This window comes from Erigeron canadensis, chromosome 2 (assembly GCF_010389155.1).
Source record: "Erigeron canadensis isolate Cc75 chromosome 2, C_canadensis_v1, whole genome shotgun sequence".
In the NCBI taxonomy this organism is placed as follows: Eukaryota; Viridiplantae; Streptophyta; class Magnoliopsida; order Asterales; family Asteraceae; genus Erigeron; species Erigeron canadensis.
The window spans coordinates 33,734,998-33,757,702 of record NC_057762.1 but is presented as its reverse complement, the minus strand read 5'-3'; the positions used below and the strand labels follow the sequence as shown (position 1 = coordinate 33,757,702).

The following is a 22,705-nucleotide window of genomic DNA, read 5'->3' as shown; positions in this document are numbered from 1 at the left end:
TTTTTTGTGAACTTCCGGCTTCCATAATTTGCTTGACAAAACCCCTTTTCAAGGGAAAAATTTCACAAGTGAAGGTCAAGCTGACTACTTATTAACCCCAGCTTTCCTATGGATAATTTGTCATGTAAATTTCAATGAGCTATGTAAAGTTGTAAACTATATTAATAAAATTGATGAATTAAATAAGGTTTTTGTTTACAAAAGCTGTTTACTTGACTTAAAAAGGTCAAACTGTATAAGGGAGGATAGTATGTATTCTACATCTGCAAGCATGCCAGAGAATTGTATCCCCGAATGCATAAAGGTGGATAGTTTTTTAGTTTAGTAAAATTTATAAAACAAAATCTGATATCTTGTATCCTTTCTAAACAAAGAAAATATTTTATTTTTACAAAAATATATGCATGTACCCATGCATAATTTAATCTATTCGAGAAATCAAACTTTCTTTGTGTTCTTCGACCTTTTGGTTTTCAGATTTAATTTTCACTTTGGGATTAGGTTTCTTCACAAATCATCTTCCTCTCCAATTACAAGAATCCGAAATGCGAATTCTGTAAATATTAATCACATGATTCGTTCGGGTAATCTTGTACGAGAGAAAGAAACAAAAGGGAAAAAACCTAAATCATATGATGAGGAACACATTGCGAAAAATCCTCCCGATTAATTGGTTGATATCTCGAAAATCACATAAAAAGAAGGATTATGATCATGATGACGATCATGATGATGATGAGAGCGAGGATGATCATTTTTATGATGCTGTGGATGAACCACAAGTCGAATACTATAGGAAATACCCACCTGAGAACAAGGATCCACCACCTCCATTATCTGATACGGATTCCTTGTTTGAAGAAGGTTCTAAAATGGGTTCGTATGGCCCAACCCCATTTGATCGTCTACCAAGCTCAGCTCGGACGTCCCCTTTGTTAAAATCTCCATGGTCAGCGTACACAGAGCAACCTGTGCCTGCTTCCATGAATAATTGTGGTAGTTATGTCGGGTTAATGTGTTCTCTTATTCGTGAAGAGGGGCATATATATTCGTTGGCTGCATCAGGGGATTTGTTATACACCGGTTCTTCTAGCAAGAACATTCGCATTTGGAAGCACCATATGGAGTATTCTGGATTCAAATCACATAGTGGGTTGGTTAAAGCTATTGTGATTTCCGGAGAGAAAATATTCACAGGGCACCAGGATGGGAAAATTAGGGTTTGGAAAGCGTCGAGAAAGGATCCTAAATTACATAAGAAGATTGGGACTCTGCCAAATTTCCAATCTGTATTTAAAAAATCCATAAAACCGAAGAATTATACATTGAGGAGAAATCCTAGTGGGGTTTGGATCAAACATTTTGACGCGATATCTAGTCTGAGCTTAAATGAAGATCAAACGCTTTTGTATTCAGGATCATGGGACAAAACTATCAAAATTTGGAGAGTATCGGATTTCAAATGTTTGGAATCAATAAACGCTCATGATGATGTGATCAACACTGTGGTTGCTGGATTTCATGGCTTTGTATTTTCGGGCTCAGCTGATGGGATGTTAAAAGTATGGCAGAAAGAGTCACAAGGAAAATGGCCAAAACATTACTTTTCACATACTTTACTGAAACAAGAATTTGCAGTGACGTCGTTGGCTGTTAACCAAACAGGGATGGTAGTTTATGCAGGTTGTTCAGATGGAATTGTGCATTTTTGGGAAGATGAGAAATTAACCCATAGTGGGGCTCTTAGAGGTCATAAGTTAGCAGTTTTATGTCTAGTGGCGTCGGGAAACATGGTGTTCAGTGGTTCAGCAGATAAGAATATATGTGTGTGGCAGAGAGACGATAGCGGAGGGCATAGGTGTTTGTACATATTAAACGGGCATACAGGGCCGGTTAAGTGTTTGGCAGTGGACGAGGAGCAAAGGGAAACGAAATCCCACAACAATGATGGTGGAAATACTTGCATGCTATATAGTGGTAGTCTGGACAAGTCTGTGAAGATATGGAGAATGTGCCCACAAAGATACTATACAGATAACAAACAGTTGCCACCTCCATCACCACAACGGATTAATGGGTTAAGACTGAGCAGGCTATCACATCGCCGGGCTAGTCAGCTGAAAAAATAGTGTGTTATAGATTAACTGGGTTGTCACATTGTGTTTATTGGCAAAAAAAAAATCATGTATTCTAACTGTAGCAGATATTTATTGGTGTCCTTTTTAGTCGGAGACATAAATATCTCAGTCGTGGTATCTTCATCAATGTAATGCTAACTGTGTATGTTGTTCCATATATCAGTTTCCGCAAGTATGGTTCTGACCGATTACATTAGAAAACCGATTCAAGCGATCACACAAATTACACCATACTTATTGTTGCTTTAATATCATGTGTCGTTCTGTGATGAACGAAGTAATTCTTGTGGAATCCTTTTCAACTATTTAAGATGGTTTTGCTATGATGTTTTGATTTATTTGGCTGGGACACAATAACTTTGCTGTGCTATTTCATACAAGTAGGCAAGTAGCAGTCGATTATATTAAAAGCTTACTTCCCTTAATAATCGGCTTTTTGCATTATCTTTTATTGCTTGGTTTGGTAGTTGTGAGCAATGGTTCGACTTTATATTTCGTATACCAGTTTTGTTATTGTCTTATTGATGCTTGTAGGGCGTTTTTGATTCGTGTGGCAAACATTGTGCTTTGTACTACAAGCATTGAGTGACCAACTATATGTGTCTATTTTCTTCTGATGAACAATTATTTGTTTGTTTGTTTAATTGTTAGTTTGGAATTTGGATTGGTACATGTTGGGTTGCAATATATCAGATGTTTTGTTTATAACACACGCAAAGCATAGAAGCAAGCCCAACAATGATCCATCCAAACAAAAGATAAAACAAATAAATAAAGAACCATGACAACAAAAATGAAATAGACAATCAGTCATCTCATGCTCACATATATACATGTCGAAACATAGATATATGAAACAGAACATGATAATATATACCATTATTAAGCAAAAAAGAAGTAACAAAACTGCAACTATCCAACCTACCAGCGGCGAAGACTTACAATCGCAACATAAAAACAACCGACAACTCACATATACAGACCCTGGCAATCGACACTGACAGGATAAGCCAACAAACGTAAGCAACCGACAGCATTACTTACGTGATATAACATGTGTACAAGTTTTCCACGCATGGTTCATAAAGCTATCACAAAATAGTGGTAAACAAACCAAAACACCATAATTCAACCAACTGCACTGCAAAAATAAGCATTACTACCATTGTTCGTTCATATTAATAAACATCTAGTTCATGAAATGTCTTATATAATAATAGCATTAGTAAGAGTAATAACAATAACAAAATGAAATGACATAAGCAAATCTGTCATGCATTCCTACATATGAGTACCCACAATCATAACCAAAAGCAAACCACCAAAACCAATATCCCAACAAAATCCAGAGCTACCAATGCAAACGTTAGGGAATGTTCTTTTTGAAAAGAGACCCAATCTTAAAGCTTTTCACAAGAGTGTCTACCCCTATGCAGAATCCCCTAAATCACCTAGAATCCTACATTTTAGTAAAGTGAACAGCAACTTAAGCAACTGAAGATAAAACACAAAGCCAACTAATATTGTATATAAGTACTACTTATGTAAAAAGCACAACTGCAATGTTCTTTGTCAACGATTTAAAAAGTTGCCAAATAATACCAACTAAACAAATCAAAACACAATCACACATATAACTGAACCGCAATGAGAACGAAATGTCAAAGACCATAACTATCCGGTCTACCATCACCCAAGACCATAACCAGACTACAAAAACCAATATACAAAACGGCAACAACGATCCAGGTTCAGAAATACAAACCTAGAAAACCAAAAATAGCAGGCAAAGCTGGTTAGCCATTTGCAGTTGGCATTTTATATAGACATTGTTACCTATATGCAATACCATTAAGGAGTTCTAAAAGTCCATGTTTACTATTAACACCATTACAAATAAATGTTGTACACTCTTGTAATTTTGTTATAAAAAGTAGTAATGAAGACGGCTTCTTTGTTGACCATACAAGTTTCCACACAAATGGTTCATCTTCTAAATTGACTCAAACTGGTTTCGTATCTATTGCATATTCTAATTAACAAGACTTATGTTGGGTTTGACTAACTCGAAACCATATAAATCTGAATAGCCTTTGACCCAACTAGTACTACCCGACCACCCAAGTGTCATAACTTCCAACATATGATCATGGGTTTGATTGTTCAACAATTATACTTCATCAGTGGTGTGTGTGTTTCAACCATTGAAATATTTAAATAAAAAACTGGAATCGATGGAAAAAAGACGTGCATCAATAAAGATAAATAAAAACAAAACTGCTCGATCATATATCAGTATACATCAGTTAATTTCCACCATCGGATACTTTTGAAACATTAAAGGCTCCAGATTTGGCATTACCTCACCAAATCTCTATTCCAAGCGTTATTTCTTACTTAACAAACCAGATGCTGAAAGATATCGCAATGCTTGGTTCGAGTTATCCAGAACTGCAGATGATCTTTTCACCTGCATTTTTCTTTTCTTCAAAAAGTCCAATGAGTTCTGTAAGCACCGCGGAGGTGGTATTTCCTTCAGAATAACAGGGCCCGTCCTGCATAACAGTCGCAAGAACGATAGTTATCATTTCACCCATACTACTTCCATAACCAACAAACAACTAACATTGGATAAAAAAAATTACCCCGAGTTTTTGGACTTCTTCTTTCTTGGTTTTTTCTCGGATTTCTCATCTTCCGAGTCAGAAAATACCTTCCTGCAAGAGGAATCGCCATTTTGTTAATATAAAGGCACATTTACTTAACAGTGTATTAAAAAATATAAAACAAGCCAAAGTTGGGTGTGAATTCATAGTACTTCTCATTGGCTGCAAGGAATCTGACAATGTCATCTGGAAGCATTCCGTTAATCTCGGGAGCCTGCGTTGGTGTTTCGGTTTCATCTTGGATAGCTTTATCCACACGGGGTTGGCGTGGTGTTAACTTTTCGGCCCATTTCCTTCGACGTTCTTTTCCTTCACGCAAGACCCTGAATCAAACAACTAGTTTCAATTTGATTTTGCTCACGCAATAAATCATAATCTTAGTCAAGTATATCAATCAGAGTGAGTATTACATTAAGAGGTACTAGGATTATCTTTTATCTATTTTGGGGGGCTTAATTAGCTTCAAAAATATGCCCATTCTTTCTAGCTCATGAGCTTATCAATCAACTCAAAAAGCTTATAAGACAGTAAAAATGAGGTTTTTGACAAGCTAATAAAAACTGAAAGAGTAAAAGGACAGACCTGGCCTTGTTTTCTTTCTGAATAGTAGTTATCTCTTCATCCTTTTGGATTGCCTGTGAAATCAAAATATATATACATATAAAACACAAAATGAGAAACAGAAAGTGTGTTGATAAAAAAAAAAAATTGAGGGGTTACCTGTTCGGCGGTGAATTCTTCAGGGGCGGCGTCGGAGTCGCTATCTTCTCTTCCAGACATCGGCGGGGGTTTATGATTTACAATTTAGGGTTTTTAGTTTTCCCCCTTTTTTACTTTGTTATATGTGAAACTATCCCGGTCTTTTAATTTGGTCACACAACTTATTTTAATTGGACATCAAAATTATTCCTTCGAATCAGTCTGTCTACCTTAAGGTAATATCTGCCTACATTATACCTCCGTCATACCTCAGCTTATACTAGGATTGAGCACCGTTATCGTTGTTATTGTCGTCGTTGGATGTTATCAAAGCGTGTAGGAAGTCTTTAAAAAAATGTGAAGGGAGGTGATCGGGTACGATGGGAAAATTTGCGTCATGTAACACTATATAAAATGGATGAATATATGCGTAAAAGTCGGCGACTTCTGCAAGTTGTGGAGGTTGTTGGTGACTTGAAGGTCGTTTCCTAGGATGGTGTAATCGGTGACTTAGAGGCTTTCAAGGGACGACTTGAGGGTGAGTTCACCTCACTTTTAATCTTATTTAGTATTTACATATCAATAACAAAATTCTAAAAGGCCAATAATATTTTATACGATTTAAAATCTTATTTAGAAAGATAACTTTTGTTAAATTATGAATTCTTTGCCTGCTTACATTTTGAAACAAATTTAAATTTGTTATATGAGTTAAAAGGTCAACGAAAGTATCTTGAAATACATATATAATAGAGTAATTTATGTGATAGGTCAATCAGGTCAACCTATTTGACTTGATAACAACCTACCAAATTACCAATTTCATAAGAAATCATCTTGTTTGACTCAAAAAAATAACTTAAAAACCATTCAACTGCTTAATGCATTTGGACAAGTATGATCTAAAGTCAACTGGTTTGACCTAAATTAAGCTCGTGAACCTGCCAACTCATTTGACTCGAAAATACATTTGCTAATTATATTTTTGAGTAATGTTTGGGTTATAAGGTCACATGTTTCTAACATGATTTCAATATTAGGTCACATACGGGTTCAATAATTCAAATCGTCAATTCAAAGTCAAAACTTAATTGCCAACCTTTGCTAAACAAAAATTTTAAAAATTTAAAAAGAAAAATTATTATTACACCATCAGTCATTAAACTTTTTAAATATTTTCAATAACCATTTATATCAGTTGCTTTTACATCATTTATCTACACCACTCGACCGCACTACCACCACCAACATTCACTGCCACCACTACTACTACCGATAGCCATCATCACCACCGACCGTTGCTGCAACCATCGTCGCCGCATTGCATAAGTACTGTCTTATCATTTACCAATCAAGACACAAAAAATAATGTGATATTTTACACAATGTTAAATTTTCTAGTATTCGATTTAGACTTTTCACTCTTGGTAAGTCAGCAATTTTCCAACTTCTTCGATGAGTTAACCCTGAAAAGCTTTTCCCTAACCCAAACTAGGTTTGAATATCCATGGGGCACAACCTTCTTGATGTCATCCCTCTGAGGCTCACGGACTGTCCATAGAACCCCCATAAGTTAAAATGGCATCAGTTTAATCAACAATTATTTATGCAGGAAAAAAAAAATTAGATGTGCGAAAGTTGTTAAAATAAAAAACACAAGGACCCAACACAAAACTTCTAAGTTCTGATTCTAACACATATAAACCAAGAAAAGGGTTTCACAACATCACTGAAATACAATAAAAACCCACACACAGCGCCAATTTCCCTTTTCATTTTAATTTTCAAAAATTAATTCAATAATTTCGAATGGCGGACGAAAACCAAACAGCAGCAACAGTGGATCCTTCGGTCGACGCGACAATCGATTCGACAGGCTTCGGCGGCACGGCGTCTTCATGCAACAACAATAATGTGGCGGAAACATCCTCCGGCGTGACGTCAGAGACTGAAAAATCACTTGCGTATGCTGACGAGCTTATGGAGAAAGGATCTAAAGCTAGTAAACTGGATGATTTCTCTGAAGCCACTGATTGCTTTAGCCGTGCCTTAGAAATCAGGTATTTTTTTTAGGGTTTCCATTTTCTCACTAATTTTTTTGATTTCATATATATATAACATATATCTATATTATATTATATTATATTGTTTTTTGAAGTTTTTATATTAGTTTGATTATGTCAATATTGATTTAAATATTAGTTAGTTATGAAAGTTTAATAAAAGAAGTTAACTGATAATTGCTATAAAAAAAGTTGTTTAAATTTGCACCATTTTGGTTACTTAGTTTATGTAATCCAACTGCTTGTAAGTTGTTCGTAGTTTTCAGCTATCGAAAAAAAAAAAAACCGCAATAAGCCGTAAACACTTAAAATTACACAATCTTAAACACCCTCTAAATTTGTGAAACCCGTCCCATATTTGTAAGATGAGGGTATTGGGCAAGTCTATTGCTTTAGGTGTTGTAAGTAGATACAATTTTAAACTTATATCACTGTTTACGGGACATTGTCGTTGAAGTTTGAGTAGCAACGATCATAAAAAAGAAAAAACCTTCATTGTCTGTCTAGATATAATAAACTAAATAATAATGTGAATTGGCTTGTTATCTAATTTCAGTTACTCACGATGACTTTTGTTTTTGGAGTTATACTCATCAGGGTTGCACATTATGGGGAGCTTGCGCCGGAATGTGTGAGAACATATTATAAGTATGGATGCGCACTTCTGTACAAGGCTCAAGAAGAGTCTGACCCGCTAGTTTCAGGTGCCGTGTCTAAGAAAGAGGCCAGTGCTGAACCCGATTCTGAAAAAGCTGCGAAGGATGCAGAAGATGAAGAAGCATCTGTTTCAAGTAAAACTAAAGAAGGGACTTCAAGTCTTAAAGCAGTGGCAGAAGATGGTTAGTAACATCACTTTTAAATTGTAAACAGAAACATATATAGATAATCTAGATAAATAGCATAAGTTTTTTCCTCGTACATGGTTGATCTTTAAAATGCTTTAATGGTTATAAAAGGTGGTGATGAGGAAGATCAAGATGACGATGACGAAGGAAGTGATGCTGAGGAGGATGAATCTGATCTGGATTTAGCATGGAAAATGCTTGATGTTGCAAGGGCGATTTCTGAAAGACAACCAGGCGACACAATGGAGAAAGTAGACATTCTTTCAGCTTTGGCTGAGGTAGCTTTGGAGAGAGGTATGCCCATAGTTTTGCCAACTGTATTTAATTTAGCATTGTTATTTTATTCTCTCCTTTTATCAGTTAATGGGGATACTCAAGGATTCTATTAGTTATGTATGAACGTTACTTAATTAATAATAATAAATAATTTTGGCATTTTTTTTTATAATGCTTTCTTTGCTGTTTTAGAGGATGTTGAAACTTCCCTAAGCGATTATCTGAAAGCATTATCCATGTTGGAACGCTTGGCTGAACCTGACAGCCGTCATATAGCAGAACTGTATCCTTTTCTAAAGATTGATGCTTTTTAACTTTAAAATGGTCCGATAGCGATACTCTGTGTTATGGACTTATGATTTTTTGCCTTTATGTTCAATGTGATTCCTTAACAGAAGATTTATAGAAATTTCAGGATCTGTTTATGTTTGGAAATTGGTTCAAAGGGTGATGAAGCAATCCCATATTGCCAAAAGGCTATTTCAGTTTGCAAGTCTCGTTTGCAGCGACTTAAAAGTGAAGTAGAGAGTTCCTCTGCTTCTAAGGTTCCTTCCAATTCTGAACCAGCAGGACTTCTTGGACGCCAATCTTCCAGTGCTTCGCAAACTACGGATTCTGTTGCTGAGAAAGAAAAAGAAATTGAGATTCTTACGGGCCTTTCTGGTGAACTTGAAAAGAAGGCAAGCATTAGATTTTATCATTTTCTAGTTCTTTTGGTTTGATATGGTCTTTATATTAAACCTTGCGTGTATTTAAAAATTGCAGCTTGAAGATCTGCAGCAGATTGTGTCGAACCCGACATCAATACTGTCTGATATATTGGGAATGATGGCTGCTAAGGGGAAAAGTGGACAAACTTCTGGCAGTGGTAGCAGTGGAATGACATCTTCACGAATTGGTGCAGCTAACAGCTCTGGATTTGAGTCTCCTACGGTTTCAACGGCTCACACTAACAGTGATTCTGGAGTTACTCATCTTGGGGTCGTGGGAAGGGGGGTCAAACGAGTGAATATGAGTTCAGTTGCAGTAGAGTCTACAGCAGCTAAAAAGCCTGCACTTGATCCGTCTGCAGATAATGGTGGCAGTGCTTGAACTGTTTGGCTTATAGGGTTAGCTACTTTATGCATTTGTTGTCTCCGACTCTCGTATGATTCTTTAAAGTTAGTTGGCGGTTGGTATTGACATATCCATTTCTTTGTGGTTGGTAAAGACATCGAGCATTTGTCTATTTTTGCTCATCTAATCTGAAGTAAGTGCAGTATCTGATTATTACACAACTATCGGTCTACACTCTTTCTTAGGGTCTACAAAGGTTTTACCTTTTCCAGTACTATAAGCTTAAACATTTACTAAACTTGAATAGTAATTTTTACAATATACTTATGTTTTCATAATCATATCAATTATGTATATTAATGAGAAGAGTAAAACGTACTTATTATCTACAATTTAATTAGCCATATATTTATGTTACCTATTTCCTTTTGTGTATATTGTAAACTCAAGAGGTGCACTATCTATCTGAGAGGTGTGTGTAATTTGCCCAAGACTAACTGTGTATTTGTTTGTATAATGGTAATTACTTTTTTTTCTGGGTTTTCAGTTTTGGTTTATTGTGTGTAGTTGATTCACTTGATTGGGGTGTTTGTGATTGATTGCTGTCCAGTTTGGGATATGTAACCGTTTTGACTTGGGTTAAAGAGTTGCTAATAGGTTCATTGACCATGGCAGATTGAGTTGAATTAGGTACTGAGCCCCTGTTGGAGTTTCATCAGGCCTAACTGTTGGAGTTTAATCAGGTTAAAAGTAGAAAACAAAATTTTTGTATGTAATGGGTCATATATGCACTCTATCTTTCAAGTAATACAAAAAGGAGTAACCACGGGGCATAGTCTAGTTAGGACTAAATTATTACTCGCACAATTTTTCTATGTAATGGGTCATATATGAACAATAATTCATCCGTATTCTTTATATTACTTAAATTTTTTGGGACATTAGAACTCTTCCTAGATATCTAGAATGATATTAAAACAAAATGGAATAAGAGATTGAGTTGGATATGGACCCTATGCCCATATGGTACTGTAGTTTAGTAGCAAGCCCACCGTATTTAATGCTTTCATGGTCACAGAGTTCAAATGTCACCATTAGTCCATTACCCATAATCTCATAAGAGGTGTTCGGATGCATTGATGGTACTATTATTTGGTCTAAAGTTAGAAAAAAAAAAATTTAGAAATAAACAATTAATTTTGAAACGAATCAAAAATAAAAAGTTAAAACTTATTCTCAAACGGATGAATTATATCGTTACTCTAGTAAGTAATGCTTTCATGGTGACATAATGAAATATTATTTCAGTTGTTATTATTACTCGTGATTTCTAACCATAATAAGCAATGACAATGCAAGAACTAATATATGGGTTCGTTATTTATCTAACCTTAAAATAAACCTAAAAGTTAAACAAGATAATCGACTTCAATTAGTTTATTGGACATTTTAGCTTATTATTGTTTGGTGGTGTTGATCATGAAGATAGAAATAGAAGAAAGAAAAGAAAAGGCATAGATGCTCTTCTTTTTACTGTTTTATGTATGTCTTTAAACAGCTAAAATTACATATTAGAATCTATTATCACATGTAAAATGAATAAAAGGGTAAGGTTAAAAAAGAATGTAAAAAACTAATAGCATGGTCTATAGAACACCAATAAATTCCCACCCACTTTTACACTTCAAATCTTTTTTGCAGCTCCACATAAAGAAATTGATTTTTAATGAGATTTAATATTTGGTACGTAGTTCTATGAAATAAAAAGAACGACATTCCGATGACACAATTTAATAGTAGGAATGTGGGATCCTACTATTTCTTACGCCAAACCGTAAATTATTATACATTAATACATATAAGTTATCATAACTAATTTTATTATAAAAGTATATATCTTAAAGTTGTTAATTTTTTCTCGACAATATTATTTAGAGTAAACTACACTTTTCGTCCCTGAAGTTGGCACGTTTTTTACTTTTCGTCCCTTAAGTGAAAAAATTACAATTTTGACCTTAAAGTTGGCAGATTTTGTCAATTATCATCTCTCGCCAAACATCGTTAAGTTTTAGCCGTTAAGTCGGGCATGTGCAACACACGTGAGGGTGTAACACCCCAAAATTTTTAAGGTAAATAAATTAACCCCTTTTTATAGTTTTGACATTAAATTAATTTCCTAGTATTTTATTTTTAGATTTGAGGTTAATTTAGTTGGAACTTTAGCGGATAGCGGGTAAAAATACCTATGAAATTGGTATGAGTCGTGGCATCTCCAAATAGTGTCAGCCCTCCACCTTGTTGATGAATCACTTTTCCACTACTCTTTTTCCTTCTTCTTCACCTTCCTTTCATGCATTCCATCTCATTCTTTCAAAAAAATCAAAGTTTAATATCTCAGGCTCAAGGTAGAAATTATAATAATAATCACCAACAACAATTCTTATCAAGCAAGATTAAAAGTTAGGGTTTGTGGTGGCGGTGGCCGAAATTTGAGAGGAAGAAAGGGGGAGAAATGGTGATTTGAAAACCCTAATCTATTGTCTTCCATTGTTGAGGTATTGATTTCCCCTAATTTAGTTTTCATTTTTCTTTTGAAATTAGGGTTCATGGAGTGAACCAATTTGGGGGTTTTTGCTAGAATATAAATTATGGTTAATTTTTCCCAATTCCTTAGATAACTTAGTTTGTTATTGAGTTATGTGTTGAGTTTGATTATGAAAATTGATAAGTTTATGTGATAATTTTAGTTTATGAGAAAAGATGAGTTTTTACTAGTTATTGAAATGTTGATGAAAATGGTAAGTTGAACTACCTAGTGTTATTGTTGAGAATGAAAGTAACTCAATGACAAATGGGTTGCGTTTGGGTTTAGAAAGGCTAGTGATTGAGTATGACTAGGTTGAGCTAGTCAAGTTGTGAATGTAAGCTTATGCACTTTTATGATATGATCATAGGTTGAAGCTTGTTTGTGCATTATCGTTTTAGCGTTATTGTCCAAGTTGCGAAGGAGGTGAGTATATTTGCATACCTTCATGTATACGTTGGGTCAATCGAACACATTATGTCGAAGTTTGTTTATCCATGTGTGGTGATTGATTTGGCGTAGGCCCATATGGGGCATAGTTTATGAGGCCTAAGAACCTCTGGGGCCTAAGAACCCCGATAGTTGATCTAGTGAGGCCTAAGAACCACGATAGTTGATCATGTTCATGTTGTTTGCTTATATGGATCCATGTATAGTATTTAGTGTGCAAAAGTGAGTATGTAAATGTGACATGACGATGTCATAGGTTACATGTAATAGTCCTTTGTATGTTGCCCTCCTTCGTGTTCATAAATGTATGCAAGTATATTCACTAAGCCTTTGCTTATATTTTAGTTGTTTACCATTTTGTAGGTAGTTCCGGAATAAGGAACTAGGTTCGATTGATTTGAAGCGTTGGTTTGGAAGTTGTTAGTTGAATTTTGAAGGTAATTGGCCATTCACGAAAGAATGGTATACTTTTGGTTAGAGACTTAGATGTCCCTCATCATCTTGGCTCCTTGATACATTTGTATATTTGGTTCATGTCAGCAAAGTTTTGATCAAGTGTGGTTCCATGATTTTGCAAAACTTGTATTTTGACTTAAAAAACGTCAATTTGGGTAAATGACCCATTTGATGGTATATATGAATGTTGAATCAAATGGATGTTAAAACTATGTTTAAAAATGTGTCAATTACTTGTTTGAATCTCAGGAAGATTGAGTATGAAGTTCGTTTTGAAATTTGAAGGTTGTAAGTTTGATCAAGTGCTAAATGAAATTGTGGTTTACTGAACTGGTGTCCACTGCGGCGCAATAGGGGTGATTTTGCCCAACCCGGGGATCCGAAATGATTTTCTCCCACTGCGGCGCAGTGGGAGTGTGTCCAACCCGCGGCGCAGTGGGGTTTTTCTCGCGCAGGTCCGAGACTTTCCACTGCGGCGCAGTGGGGGTATAAAAAAAATAATTGTGTTTTCAGTTTATCGAGTCCAGTCCTTTCAGAGGGACTGAAATTGCAAAAAATGACAAGTTCAGGGACAAAAACTGAAATTTACTATTCTGTTGTCATCATCTTCATCTTCTCCGGCTGACTTTCGTTGGAAAATTCGCCAAAAAACTTAAAATGCCGATATTTCACTCGTTTCTTCGATTTAGACCACGAAACCACCACCAAACTTCTCAAATTAATTTCCGCACGAATCCTAAACAAAAAAAATATATTAAAATACCGATATTTCATGAAATGTAAATGAAAAGCATCGTAAATGAAATTGTAACAAAGACCCAGTTAACCAAAAAAATCAACAAACTAGCATGGAACTTGTACGAACTGACAACTTTGAGTACGAATAACTTATAACCGAAACGAGATTCAATGAATCGGTTGTCACATCCGGATTCTTTGTACCTCAATCTACTAATGTAACTATTGCAACAACTTAATAACCTTAACGATTGACCAGTAAACTATATCGAAAACCTTACGATGAAACTAACATCTAACTAAGTCGCCAAAAATTGACGATGCTTTTCATTTACATTTCATGAAATATCGGCATTTTAAGATTTTTTTTTTATTAGGATTCATGCGGAAATTAATTTTGAGAAGTTTGGTGTTAGTTTCGTGGTCTAATTCAAAGAAATGAGTGAGATATCGGCATTTTAAGTTTTCGGGCGAATTTTCCGACGAAGTCAGCCGGAGAAGATGAAGATAATGACAACAGAAAAGTAAATTTCAGTTTTCGTCCCTGAACTTGTCATTTTTTGCAGTTTCAGTCCCTCACGTGTGTTGCGCGTGTTCGACTTAACGGCTGAAACTTAACGACGTTTGGCGAGATACGATGATTGAAAAAATCTGTCAACTTTAAGGTCAAAATTGTAATTTTTTCACTTAAGGGACGAAAAGTGAAAAACGTGTCAACTTCAGGGATTGTATATTTGTTGAAAACATAAATTTAAGCTGGAAAAATGTATAGACCTGAGTTAAGGGTATGTTTGCTTTAGATTCTTAGAGGCCTTAAATGATATCACTTTTAGAGGCTTAGTTCACTAGCATATAAATTAAAGTAAATATAAAAAACAAACAAATAAAGTAGCTAGAATTATGTTATTAAATTATTATTTATTAGTATTAAAAGATACACATGTTAATGCAAAAACCAATAAGAATATACTTTAATGTAAATTATATAATGATATTTAGTGAGTCTAAACATTAAGTCTAAATACAAAATTGTTGAGGCCCTAAATTTTTGAGAACCTAAAGTGATCGTCTAATTTTGTTGTATTGTTAAGCCACCTACGATTGTTAGTGTGCAAAAAAGAGCGACATCAATTATGAAACTGAGTGTTTTATGAAAGGTCCACGATATTTTTAACAATTGTTGTACTCTATATAATAAAACCAAAAGAAATAAAATATTTTTCCAGTTGTCGTATTAAATAAAATATGTTTCTTTTTTGTGGTGCCTGCCAAAAGTATCAATCACAATAATGTCGTGGGATACCTTTCCAAAATAATTTCTTAACTCAAACAATAGGATGTTTGTTTTAAAGCATAAGAAGCTTTTGATTCCATTAATCCGAGTAATATTTTATATTTCCATAGTTTAAGTTTATTACTATTAGCTTACCTAATTACCATGACAAATTAATAATAACAATATTTAATCATTATTACGAGTATAACCTACCATTAATTAATATTTTCTCGAAACAACATTGCCTTTTGTTTGTTTTCGAAAACATTATCATAGGGAATACATACCTTCCTTCAATCCCTCCTTGTTAATATGCTTTTTTCTTTTCTTGTTGTATGGTTTTCCTCACTCTAAACATTTTATTATTATTTTATTCATTTTTCTATTACATTCTCCACCAAACCATTTATTATAGAAAAGATTGTCATATCACATGATTATATTGAATCACTGATCCACTTCCTTTTTCATCCATCTTTTGTTCCTTCAAAGTCCCATCCGTAACCTTCATTCTAAACACTTTCACACTTTTTCATATTTTCTCTCCATTTTTTCAATAATTTCAATCATAACATTCTTTGGTAACAAAGTAAAAAAATTTATCATCATATAGTCAAACAAAACATATATGTATCTCTTTTAACATCCTTTGATCACTTTTTTTGTGTCTACTAATATGCAAGAATCCTCAAAACGCCAAGCATGGTTGGTCAATATATAAATAGTTCTAATTTTTATTATGTTTGCAAATTTTGAGCATGTTTCAATAACTATGATTTTTGTTACAGGTTTTGCACCACTGGGTTACCAAGCGATGTCGTGGTCGATGTCGGCGATATGGCATTCCATCTTCACAAGGTAATAATTCTTTTTTATTTAAACGATTAAAAGTTACTAGTTGTTAATAATTAATAGTGTTAAATGTGAGTGTTTTGATTTATTATGAATTTATTTATTTTTTCCCCCTAGTTTCCACTTATGGCCAAAAGTAAAAAGCTTCACGAACTGATAACTGAACATGAAACAAATCCTCCATCCGAACCCGAGGAAGAAACCGACGAAATACAAGAAAAAAAAGACTGCTGCCACATCACCCTCCCGGATTTCCCGGGAGGTGCAGAGGCATTTGAAGCAGCAGCCAAATTCTGTTACACGGGGAAAATCGAGCTTTCACCGAGCAACGTCGCCTTGCTCCGTTGCACAGGCGAAATTCTTGAGATGACCGAAGAATTCGGGGAAAACAACTTAATTTCCAAAACCGAAAGATTTCTTTCACAAAATATGTTCAAAAGTTTGCGACATTCAATCAAAACATTAAAAACATGTCAGGATTTATTGCCTTTATCCGAATCCATTGGCATTGTTCAAAGATGCATTGATTCAATCGTTTCTAAAGCATCTGCGTCTGATCCGGCATTATTCGGTTGGCCAGTTAACGAACATACCGTCACAGATGATAAATGGTTCGACGAGCTTGTTGATCTTAACAAGTCGTTTTTCAACCGTTTGATAACGGCCATCAAGTCACGAAACCCCAATCCTGAAATCGTCGAAAATTGTTTGATTTCGTATGCGAAAAAACACATTCCTGGAGTCAGTCGTGTTGGTAGACGATCGTCTTCGTCTTCCGTACTAACAGAACTTGAGCAAAAAGAGCTTTTAGAAACCATAGTCACGAATCTTCCGGAAGCAACTGGCAGATTAAGATATACACAGGGGGTTAGTATGTTATTCGGAATGTTAAGAGCGGCGAATATATTGAAGACCTCGGATTCTTGTCGGGCGAATTTAGAGACGAAAATCGGGGTGTATCTTGACCAAGCGGCATTAGATGATCTTTTAATACCGAGCTATTCGTACTTAATCGAGACGTTATATGATGTGGAATGTGTTCAAAGGATATTAGATCATTTTTTACATAGTTTAGAACAGGTTTCAAATGTTGATGTGATTAGAGATGATGAGGGAGGGGATGATGAAAATCGGGCTAGATCGGTTAGGTTGATGCTTGTTGGAAAGTTAATCGATGGTTATTTGTCCGAAATTGCTTCGGATACTAACTTGAAACCGGAAAAGTTTCTTGAACTCGCGTTCTCTTTGCCTGAACAAGCTCGAGTTTATGATGACGGGCTTTACAGATCTGTTGATGTTTATCTAAAGGTAAATATTCTTAACTTTTTTTTTTTTAAACAAAATTTTAGTTTTTAGTGATTAAGTGTAATGTAGTTAATGTTTATGGTCGATATTTGAAAGTTGAATACATATTTTTGATTATTTGAGAGTAATGTAGGCACATCCGTGGATAAAGGAAGTGGACCGTGAGAAGGTTTGTGGAGCCATGGATTGTCGAAAACTGACGTTAGAAGCGTGCACACACGCAGCGCAGAACGAGCGGCTTCCACTACGAGCTGTAGTGCAAGTGTTGTTTTTTGAGCAGTTGCAGCTTCGTCAAGCGATAGCTGGAACGCTTATGACATCCGACATTGGAGAACTAGATGCGGAAAGAATACGGGAAGTGGTGCAAGAAGACGAAACAGCTGTAGAAGGGGAGGGGGGAAGAGGCGTCGGAGGCATGTGGACTGCGGCGGTTAGACAAAACCAAGTGTTGCGACTAGATATGGATAGCATGAGGACGCGGGTACATCATTTGGAACGCGAGTGTTCAACTATGAGAAAAGCGATTAAAAGTATGGATGAAGTGAACCCATCTCGACAAGGTGGATGGAGAGAGTCGATAGCGAAGAAATTTAGTTGTAAATTTAAGACCCAAGTATGTGACTCGCATGAACCAACTATTGTTGAGGCTCGAAAGGGTCGAACCCATGGGCACCAAAAACAGCAATAGCTGAATTTTTCATTTTGCCATGAGATTTTTTTTTTTTTAGTACTACAAAAGGTATCCAATGTTAATGAAGGAAATATTTTATATAAATTTGTGGGTTATAAAATATAAATGGAGTTCCAATGTGATCACAATCACAACTTTTGAGGGGAGGAGTGATAGTGGAAACTGAGAAATCTGTTTTGGAAGCAGGCTATACAACTCTCTTTTGTTTGGTTGTGACCAAATCAAGTCTCCACATGTAAAAAAGCTTTATTTGTTTTGTGGGTGGGAATAATACTTTCCGTATGATATAGATATTTCCTTGTAATGTATCTATCGTATCGTGTCAAAGTTTCGGATTATTTTTAAAAGGATTGCTTTGTTGTACATAATCAATAATGTTTAAATAAAATGTGTTACATAAGTTAAGTTATCATTTGAAACCAATAGAAATCCAATCGATTTCCTGAAGAAAAATCCCTAAGTATGAAGCCAAAAGTTGGGCTCAAAAATCATAAATTCATGCGATATTCACTTCTATGGTGATATTTCGGCTTGTTCAATCATAGCACACCCTTTGATGACATTTAACCAAAACATTGCCTTGCTTGGCCATGTACCGAAATGAGAAAGTCCTCGATCCATCATCGGGTCTATAAATCCCCTGTATTACTTCCCTCCAAAGTATTGTTTGCAAGGAATTTGAGTGGTTATTTAGTCTAACCTTGGATTTGATGGGTCTATGGCACGTCCTCCATACACGTTTAATTTGTCCAAAGTATGTCTTGAGTTTAACTTCCGTTTCTATGTGTTCTAGCAGCCTAAATTAGTACTTCATCCTGGATCACTTGCATCTGCGGGTATTTCGGGTGATTTATATGTTTCTTTGACTTATGTTCGTTAGAGTGACTTTCTTTATTCTGCAAGCTGGTGATCAGATGCATAATTACATATAGTATATATATATATATATATTTTTTGCAATCATAACAACTAGACTATGAGTGGAAGCAGGTGGAGAATAGACATTGCAAAAGAAAATGGGGATGAAGACTATTATTGCAATTTTGCTCGTGACCCTTAAAAGCTACAAATACAACAAGACAAAGTGAGCCAAAGAGTTTACGGAGCATTATATACTCTTTTCCCTTTCGTTTCACATCTTACGTTCTCACTTCATCAACAGTTCATAAAAAAAGACTTTTTCTTCTATACTACTCTTTGTAACAACATCAAAACTTAGAGTTAAATGTTTGTTGGGTTAAATGGAAGGCTTTGTATGGACACATCATGAATTCAGATAAATAATTTTAGGCTTTACTCCTATTTATTTATACTAGTTTTTAGTAATAATATATTTTGTACTATCATAATTAATATACAAAAGTTGAACCATGTGATATATTGTTATTGGAACTAACTCGAAATACTTGGAAATGAAAAGGCGATAACAGTTGGAAACTTGTAGCAAACCGCACTACCGGCACTAAATAACGTTACTAAAAAAATGGAGGTACATTGATCTGCATTTATTTCTTCCCCTCTTTTCAAGTTTCATTCATATATTTGGACCTTAAAAAAATTTGGCAGTCTTTTTCAACTAGAATCACACATTCCCACTATACTGTTAGTTCGATCAGCCCCGTGTGTGAAAATGGTGAGGAGCGATTTTTTGACGTTGAAGGCAGACGAGGTAACAACAGAATTAATCAACGCAGATTTGAATGAGGTCAAAGTGGCGTTACAAAAGTTGTTTGATCATGGGTTAATCACTCAGCTCGGTGGCTTAGGATTCGGCACATCTTTTCTCTCTTGGGTCGCATGCTTCTCCGCTATGTGAGTTATCTATATATATATTTCGTTGGTTAATCAATTGTTGGTTGGATTATTAGTTCAATGTCATTGAAGTGTTTTGTATAATTTGAACATCTCTAAATAAATTACTAAATAGCTAGTATGCCATATGGCAATGCAGTTATCTGCTGATATTGGACCGGACAAATTGGAGATCAAACATACTAACTTCACTTTTAGTACCTTATATATTCTTTAGTCTTCCTCCTTCATTGTTCAATCTCCTAAGGTTTGTAATTTATATTCTATACCAGTCTCTACTTTATTTGGCTTCAAAAGTACGTGATTCACTTTGCTTGACAAAATTATTACCAACACAATGCTATGTAGAGGGCAATTCGGAATGTGGATTGCATTCATTTCAGTCGTAGTAAGGCTGTTCTTCCCACGTCATTTTCCAGGTTCGGACATGATATACATAATTGAGTTGAATCCCAAATATGAGTCTGAATGTGTGGTATATATCCCTTTTGTTGGTTTTTGAAGCAATTAGCCATAAAATTCTAAATTTGATCGCAACTCTAATTTCTTACACTGATAGGATCATTTTCGTCGGACTAAAGAGAGACAAATCTGTCAATTTTGTTTTTATTTTTTCCAGTCGTGTTAGAGTTGGCCTTTTGGTTAATATGTTAACCTGTCAACCTCAAAATATTTATAAAACTTTTCTAATGGGTTGAACGAGCTAGTTTGGCCCAAAACCAATCATAGAACCCACTAAATGTTTTGATCCGAAATTAACCTATAACCCAATTGACCGAAAATAAACTCCTCAACCTGAAACCAACCAACGTGACAACCCGCTTTTAATCGGGTTGACGGATTGAGTTTTCCAACCTTATGTGATTCAGGTCGGGTTTTTTCAACAATATTTTGTTTTTGAATGGTTAAATTACAAGTTAATTGGAGTCTAATCTTCTATAGCTCTAATATTTATCAATGTTATGCGACACATTTTCATATTGGTATTCTTTTGAGTCACGTTTTTCATAATTTGGGACAAAGTTAAATGTATAATGCATTGTTATAACTTAAGCCCTATTTTGTTCAATATTTTTCATGCATAATTAATATATTGAAATCTAAACATAAAATTTTGATTAACAGATTGGATGGAGATACCTGGATCGTTGATGATTCTTTTATTAGTTGCTCCAAACTTATTTGTTCATTATTTTAGGGGCAGCTGGGTCGGTGTTGCCATATGTCTTTTGATCGGTTGTTACCTACTTCAAGAGCACATTCGGGCATCAGGCGGGTTTAGGAATTCTTTTGTGCAAAGCCATGGTATATCTAATACCATCGGTATTCTTATGTTATTGATCTACCCTACGTGGAAGCTCGTCGTTCACTTTGTTTGAATCATGCACATTTGTTCTACGCAGATTGAATTACCCACAAAGAAATCTTTAATTTTAATTTAGTAAAATGTAGATGAACTTTATGTATTTGAAACGATGGTTCTTAGATTAACTTTGGTTCCTAGATGTTATTCGCACAGTGCATACAATCAATAGTTCCTAGCATTTCGGATAACTCGTGAATATGTTCACATTAACCATTTAGAAATACATTAGTTTGTTGAAAAATGAAGATCCAAAGCCCTTATTTGAAGGATTTTCTGGGGAGACTCATGTTTGAGTTCGTAGAGGCACAAGTTCGATCTACCCCAATTAGTTGTCGTCCGTCTGACGAGCTACTTCGGGGTTTTTTCTTGGAATCCGAGCAATGACATCCTGTCTATCTGGCGTAGGAATTGTGACAGGACATGCTCTGACTATGTAACGTTCAATAAAAATCTAATTACAAAAATTAATTATTATTGTGACCAACAAAACACTAATTCCATAAACCTTTGTTCTCTTTAAAATATGTTTTTATCATACCTCCCCTGAGTTGCAATCTTAGAAAAGTAAAAAAGTTACAACTAAAACCAGTTAACCCACCGTAGGAAGCCCAATTATTAGGCCCAATAAGAAAGTTATCAGCCGCATCATCATATCCTAAACCTAACTCTAAACCTAATAGGTTAATAAGTGGAAAAGTATAGTCTAAGTAAGACTTTAAAAAGCTACTTTAAGCATCTTTATTTATATATATTTATTTATCGGCGAACACTCAAACATATGTGATCTGATCTTCATTGTGAAAGATCTCTCTCATTCGATTTCATCTCAGGTATTTTTGAGTTATGTTTTCATTATCACCACACTTAGATTTAACTTTATTTCATTTTTTATAAATACATAAAAACAATGGTTCTCAATGATGATTAATTCATGATGACGAGTCTGATTATCCATTCTTAAATCATGACGACATATCGAGGCATTTGTCTGAGAGAAATCTTTACTTATATATATATATATATATTATATATATATATATATATATATATATACACATATATTTGACAATGTCTTCTGAAGCGTAGAAATAAGCTAAGGTGTTTAAACAAATAACCTCCTACTCATTCTGAATCCCGTATATGTATTTTGTTTTATGATTGGTTTTTTTTTTTTTTTTTGTAATATTTTTAGTTCTGTACAAAATGAATGATTTGTTTATGATTTAAAAAATGAAAAAAAAAAGTAGGAGTAAAATACTAATGTAATGAAAGGTTTGAAAGAGAGGTTGAAAAGTGGCAATGATGATGAACACAAAAGTCTCTCTCACTCATGAGGATTACCTGTGATTATTTTCAAGCACTTTTGAGCCACTAGCTATTTTTAAATTTTTTTTTTATAATAGTAATGTTTTTCTATCTGTTCCAAGGGTAT

The 22,705-nt window shown here is 34.8% G+C and overlaps 5 protein-coding genes and 1 non-coding gene across 7 annotated transcripts; 5 read left to right on the top strand and 1 right to left on the bottom strand.

Annotated features, from left to right (window-relative positions):
• Positions 1–448: 448 nt before the first annotated feature.
• LOC122589949 (protein JINGUBANG-like) lies at positions 449–2,289 on the top strand. The gene has a single exon (XM_043762281.1). It carries the CDS (start codon positions 633–635, stop codon positions 2,127–2,129), a length of 1,497 nt encoding a protein of 498 aa, XP_043618216.1. The 5' UTR covers positions 449–632; the 3' UTR covers positions 2,130–2,289.
• Positions 2,290–4,373: 2,084 nt separating this feature from the next.
• On the bottom strand, positions 4,374–5,654 carry LOC122589432. Its single transcript, XM_043761724.1, has 5 exons — positions 5,525–5,654; positions 5,387–5,439; positions 4,957–5,127; positions 4,784–4,855; positions 4,374–4,693 (listed from the first exon to the last, which is right to left on the bottom strand). Exons 1-5 carry the CDS (start codon positions 5,582–5,584, stop codon positions 4,525–4,527), a joined length of 525 nt encoding a protein of 174 aa, XP_043617659.1. The 5' UTR covers positions 5,585–5,654; the 3' UTR covers positions 4,374–4,524.
• Positions 5,655–7,247: 1,593 nt separating this feature from the next.
• On the top strand, positions 7,248–9,964 carry LOC122587427 (protein HGV2). The gene is made up of 6 exons (XM_043759591.1): positions 7,248–7,563; positions 8,164–8,405; positions 8,523–8,705; positions 8,880–8,970; positions 9,094–9,367; positions 9,453–9,964. Exons 1-6 carry the CDS (start codon positions 7,313–7,315, stop codon positions 9,777–9,779), a joined length of 1,368 nt encoding a protein of 455 aa, XP_043615526.1. The 5' UTR covers positions 7,248–7,312; the 3' UTR covers positions 9,780–9,964.
• Positions 9,965–15,708: 5,744 nt separating this feature from the next.
• Positions 15,709–18,442, top strand: LOC122587367 (BTB/POZ domain-containing protein At5g66560-like). Its single transcript, XM_043759515.1, has 4 exons — positions 15,709–15,952; positions 16,036–16,105; positions 16,217–17,407; positions 17,538–18,442. The coding sequence occupies exons 1-4, from the start codon at positions 15,924–15,926 to the stop codon at positions 18,090–18,092; spliced, it is 1,845 nt and encodes a 614-aa protein (XP_043615450.1). The 5' UTR covers positions 15,709–15,923; the 3' UTR covers positions 18,093–18,442.
• LOC122587368 (cold-regulated 413 plasma membrane protein 2-like) lies at positions 16,037–21,399 on the top strand. 2 transcript variants are annotated; one of them, XM_043759517.1, is made up of 6 exons: positions 16,037–16,105; positions 19,086–19,584; positions 19,703–19,907; positions 20,047–20,154; positions 20,256–20,326; positions 21,033–21,399. In XM_043759517.1, the coding sequence occupies exons 3-6, from the start codon at positions 19,726–19,728 to the stop codon at positions 21,284–21,286; spliced, it is 615 nt and encodes a 204-aa protein (XP_043615452.1). In that variant the 5' UTR covers positions 16,037–16,105; positions 19,086–19,584; positions 19,703–19,725; the 3' UTR covers positions 21,287–21,399. The 2 variants fall into 2 exon arrangements, with proteins under 2 accessions (XP_043615452.1, XP_043615451.1); XM_043759516.1 differs by having other exon boundaries at positions 19,662–19,907.
• A 786-nt stretch (positions 21,400–22,185) lies between these two features.
• LOC122590372 lies at positions 22,186–22,270 on the top strand. The gene has a single exon (XR_006322508.1). It is a non-coding gene; the product is annotated as a small nucleolar RNA SNOR75 (small nucleolar RNA).
• Positions 22,271–22,705: the final 435 nt, after the last annotated feature.

Coding starts and splice junctions, on each gene's coding strand:
- LOC122589949 (XM_043762281.1), top strand. CDS start 633: ATGATGAGGAACACATTGCGAAAAATCCTCCCGATTAATTGGTTGATA.
- LOC122589432 (XM_043761724.1), bottom strand. CDS start 5,584: ATGTCTGGAAGAGAAGATAGCGACTCCGACGCCGCCCCTGAAGAATTC. Junction 5,440..5,524: donor AAGAATTCACCGCCGAACAG/GTAACCCCTCAA, acceptor TTGATTTCACAG/GCAATCCAAAAGGATGAAGA. Junction 4,856..4,956: donor TTCCTTGCAGCCAATGAGAA/GTACTATGAATT, acceptor TTCCTCTTGCAG/GAAGGTATTTTCTGACTCGG.
- LOC122587427 (XM_043759591.1), top strand. CDS start 7,313: ATGGCGGACGAAAACCAAACAGCAGCAACAGTGGATCCTTCGGTCGAC. Junction 8,706..8,879: donor TGAGGTAGCTTTGGAGAGAG/GTATGCCCATAG, acceptor TTGCTGTTTTAG/AGGATGTTGAAACTTCCCTA. Junction 8,971..9,093: donor AGCCGTCATATAGCAGAACT/GTATCCTTTTCT, acceptor GAAGATTTATAG/AAATTTCAGGATCTGTTTAT.
- LOC122587367 (XM_043759515.1), top strand. CDS start 15,924: ATGCAAGAATCCTCAAAACGCCAAGCATG. Junction 16,106..16,216: donor TGGCATTCCATCTTCACAAG/GTAATAATTCTT, acceptor TTTTCCCCCTAG/TTTCCACTTATGGCCAAAAG. Junction 17,408..17,537: donor CTGTTGATGTTTATCTAAAG/GTAAATATTCTT, acceptor AGAGTAATGTAG/GCACATCCGTGGATAAAGGA.
- LOC122587368 (XM_043759517.1), top strand. CDS start 19,726: ATGGTGAGGAGCGATTTTTTGACGTTGAAGGCAGACGAGGTAACAACA. Junction 19,908..20,046: donor GTCGCATGCTTCTCCGCTAT/GTGAGTTATCTA, acceptor ATGGCAATGCAG/TTATCTGCTGATATTGGACC. Junction 20,155..20,255: donor TCATTGTTCAATCTCCTAAG/GTTTGTAATTTA, acceptor AATGCTATGTAG/AGGGCAATTCGGAATGTGGA.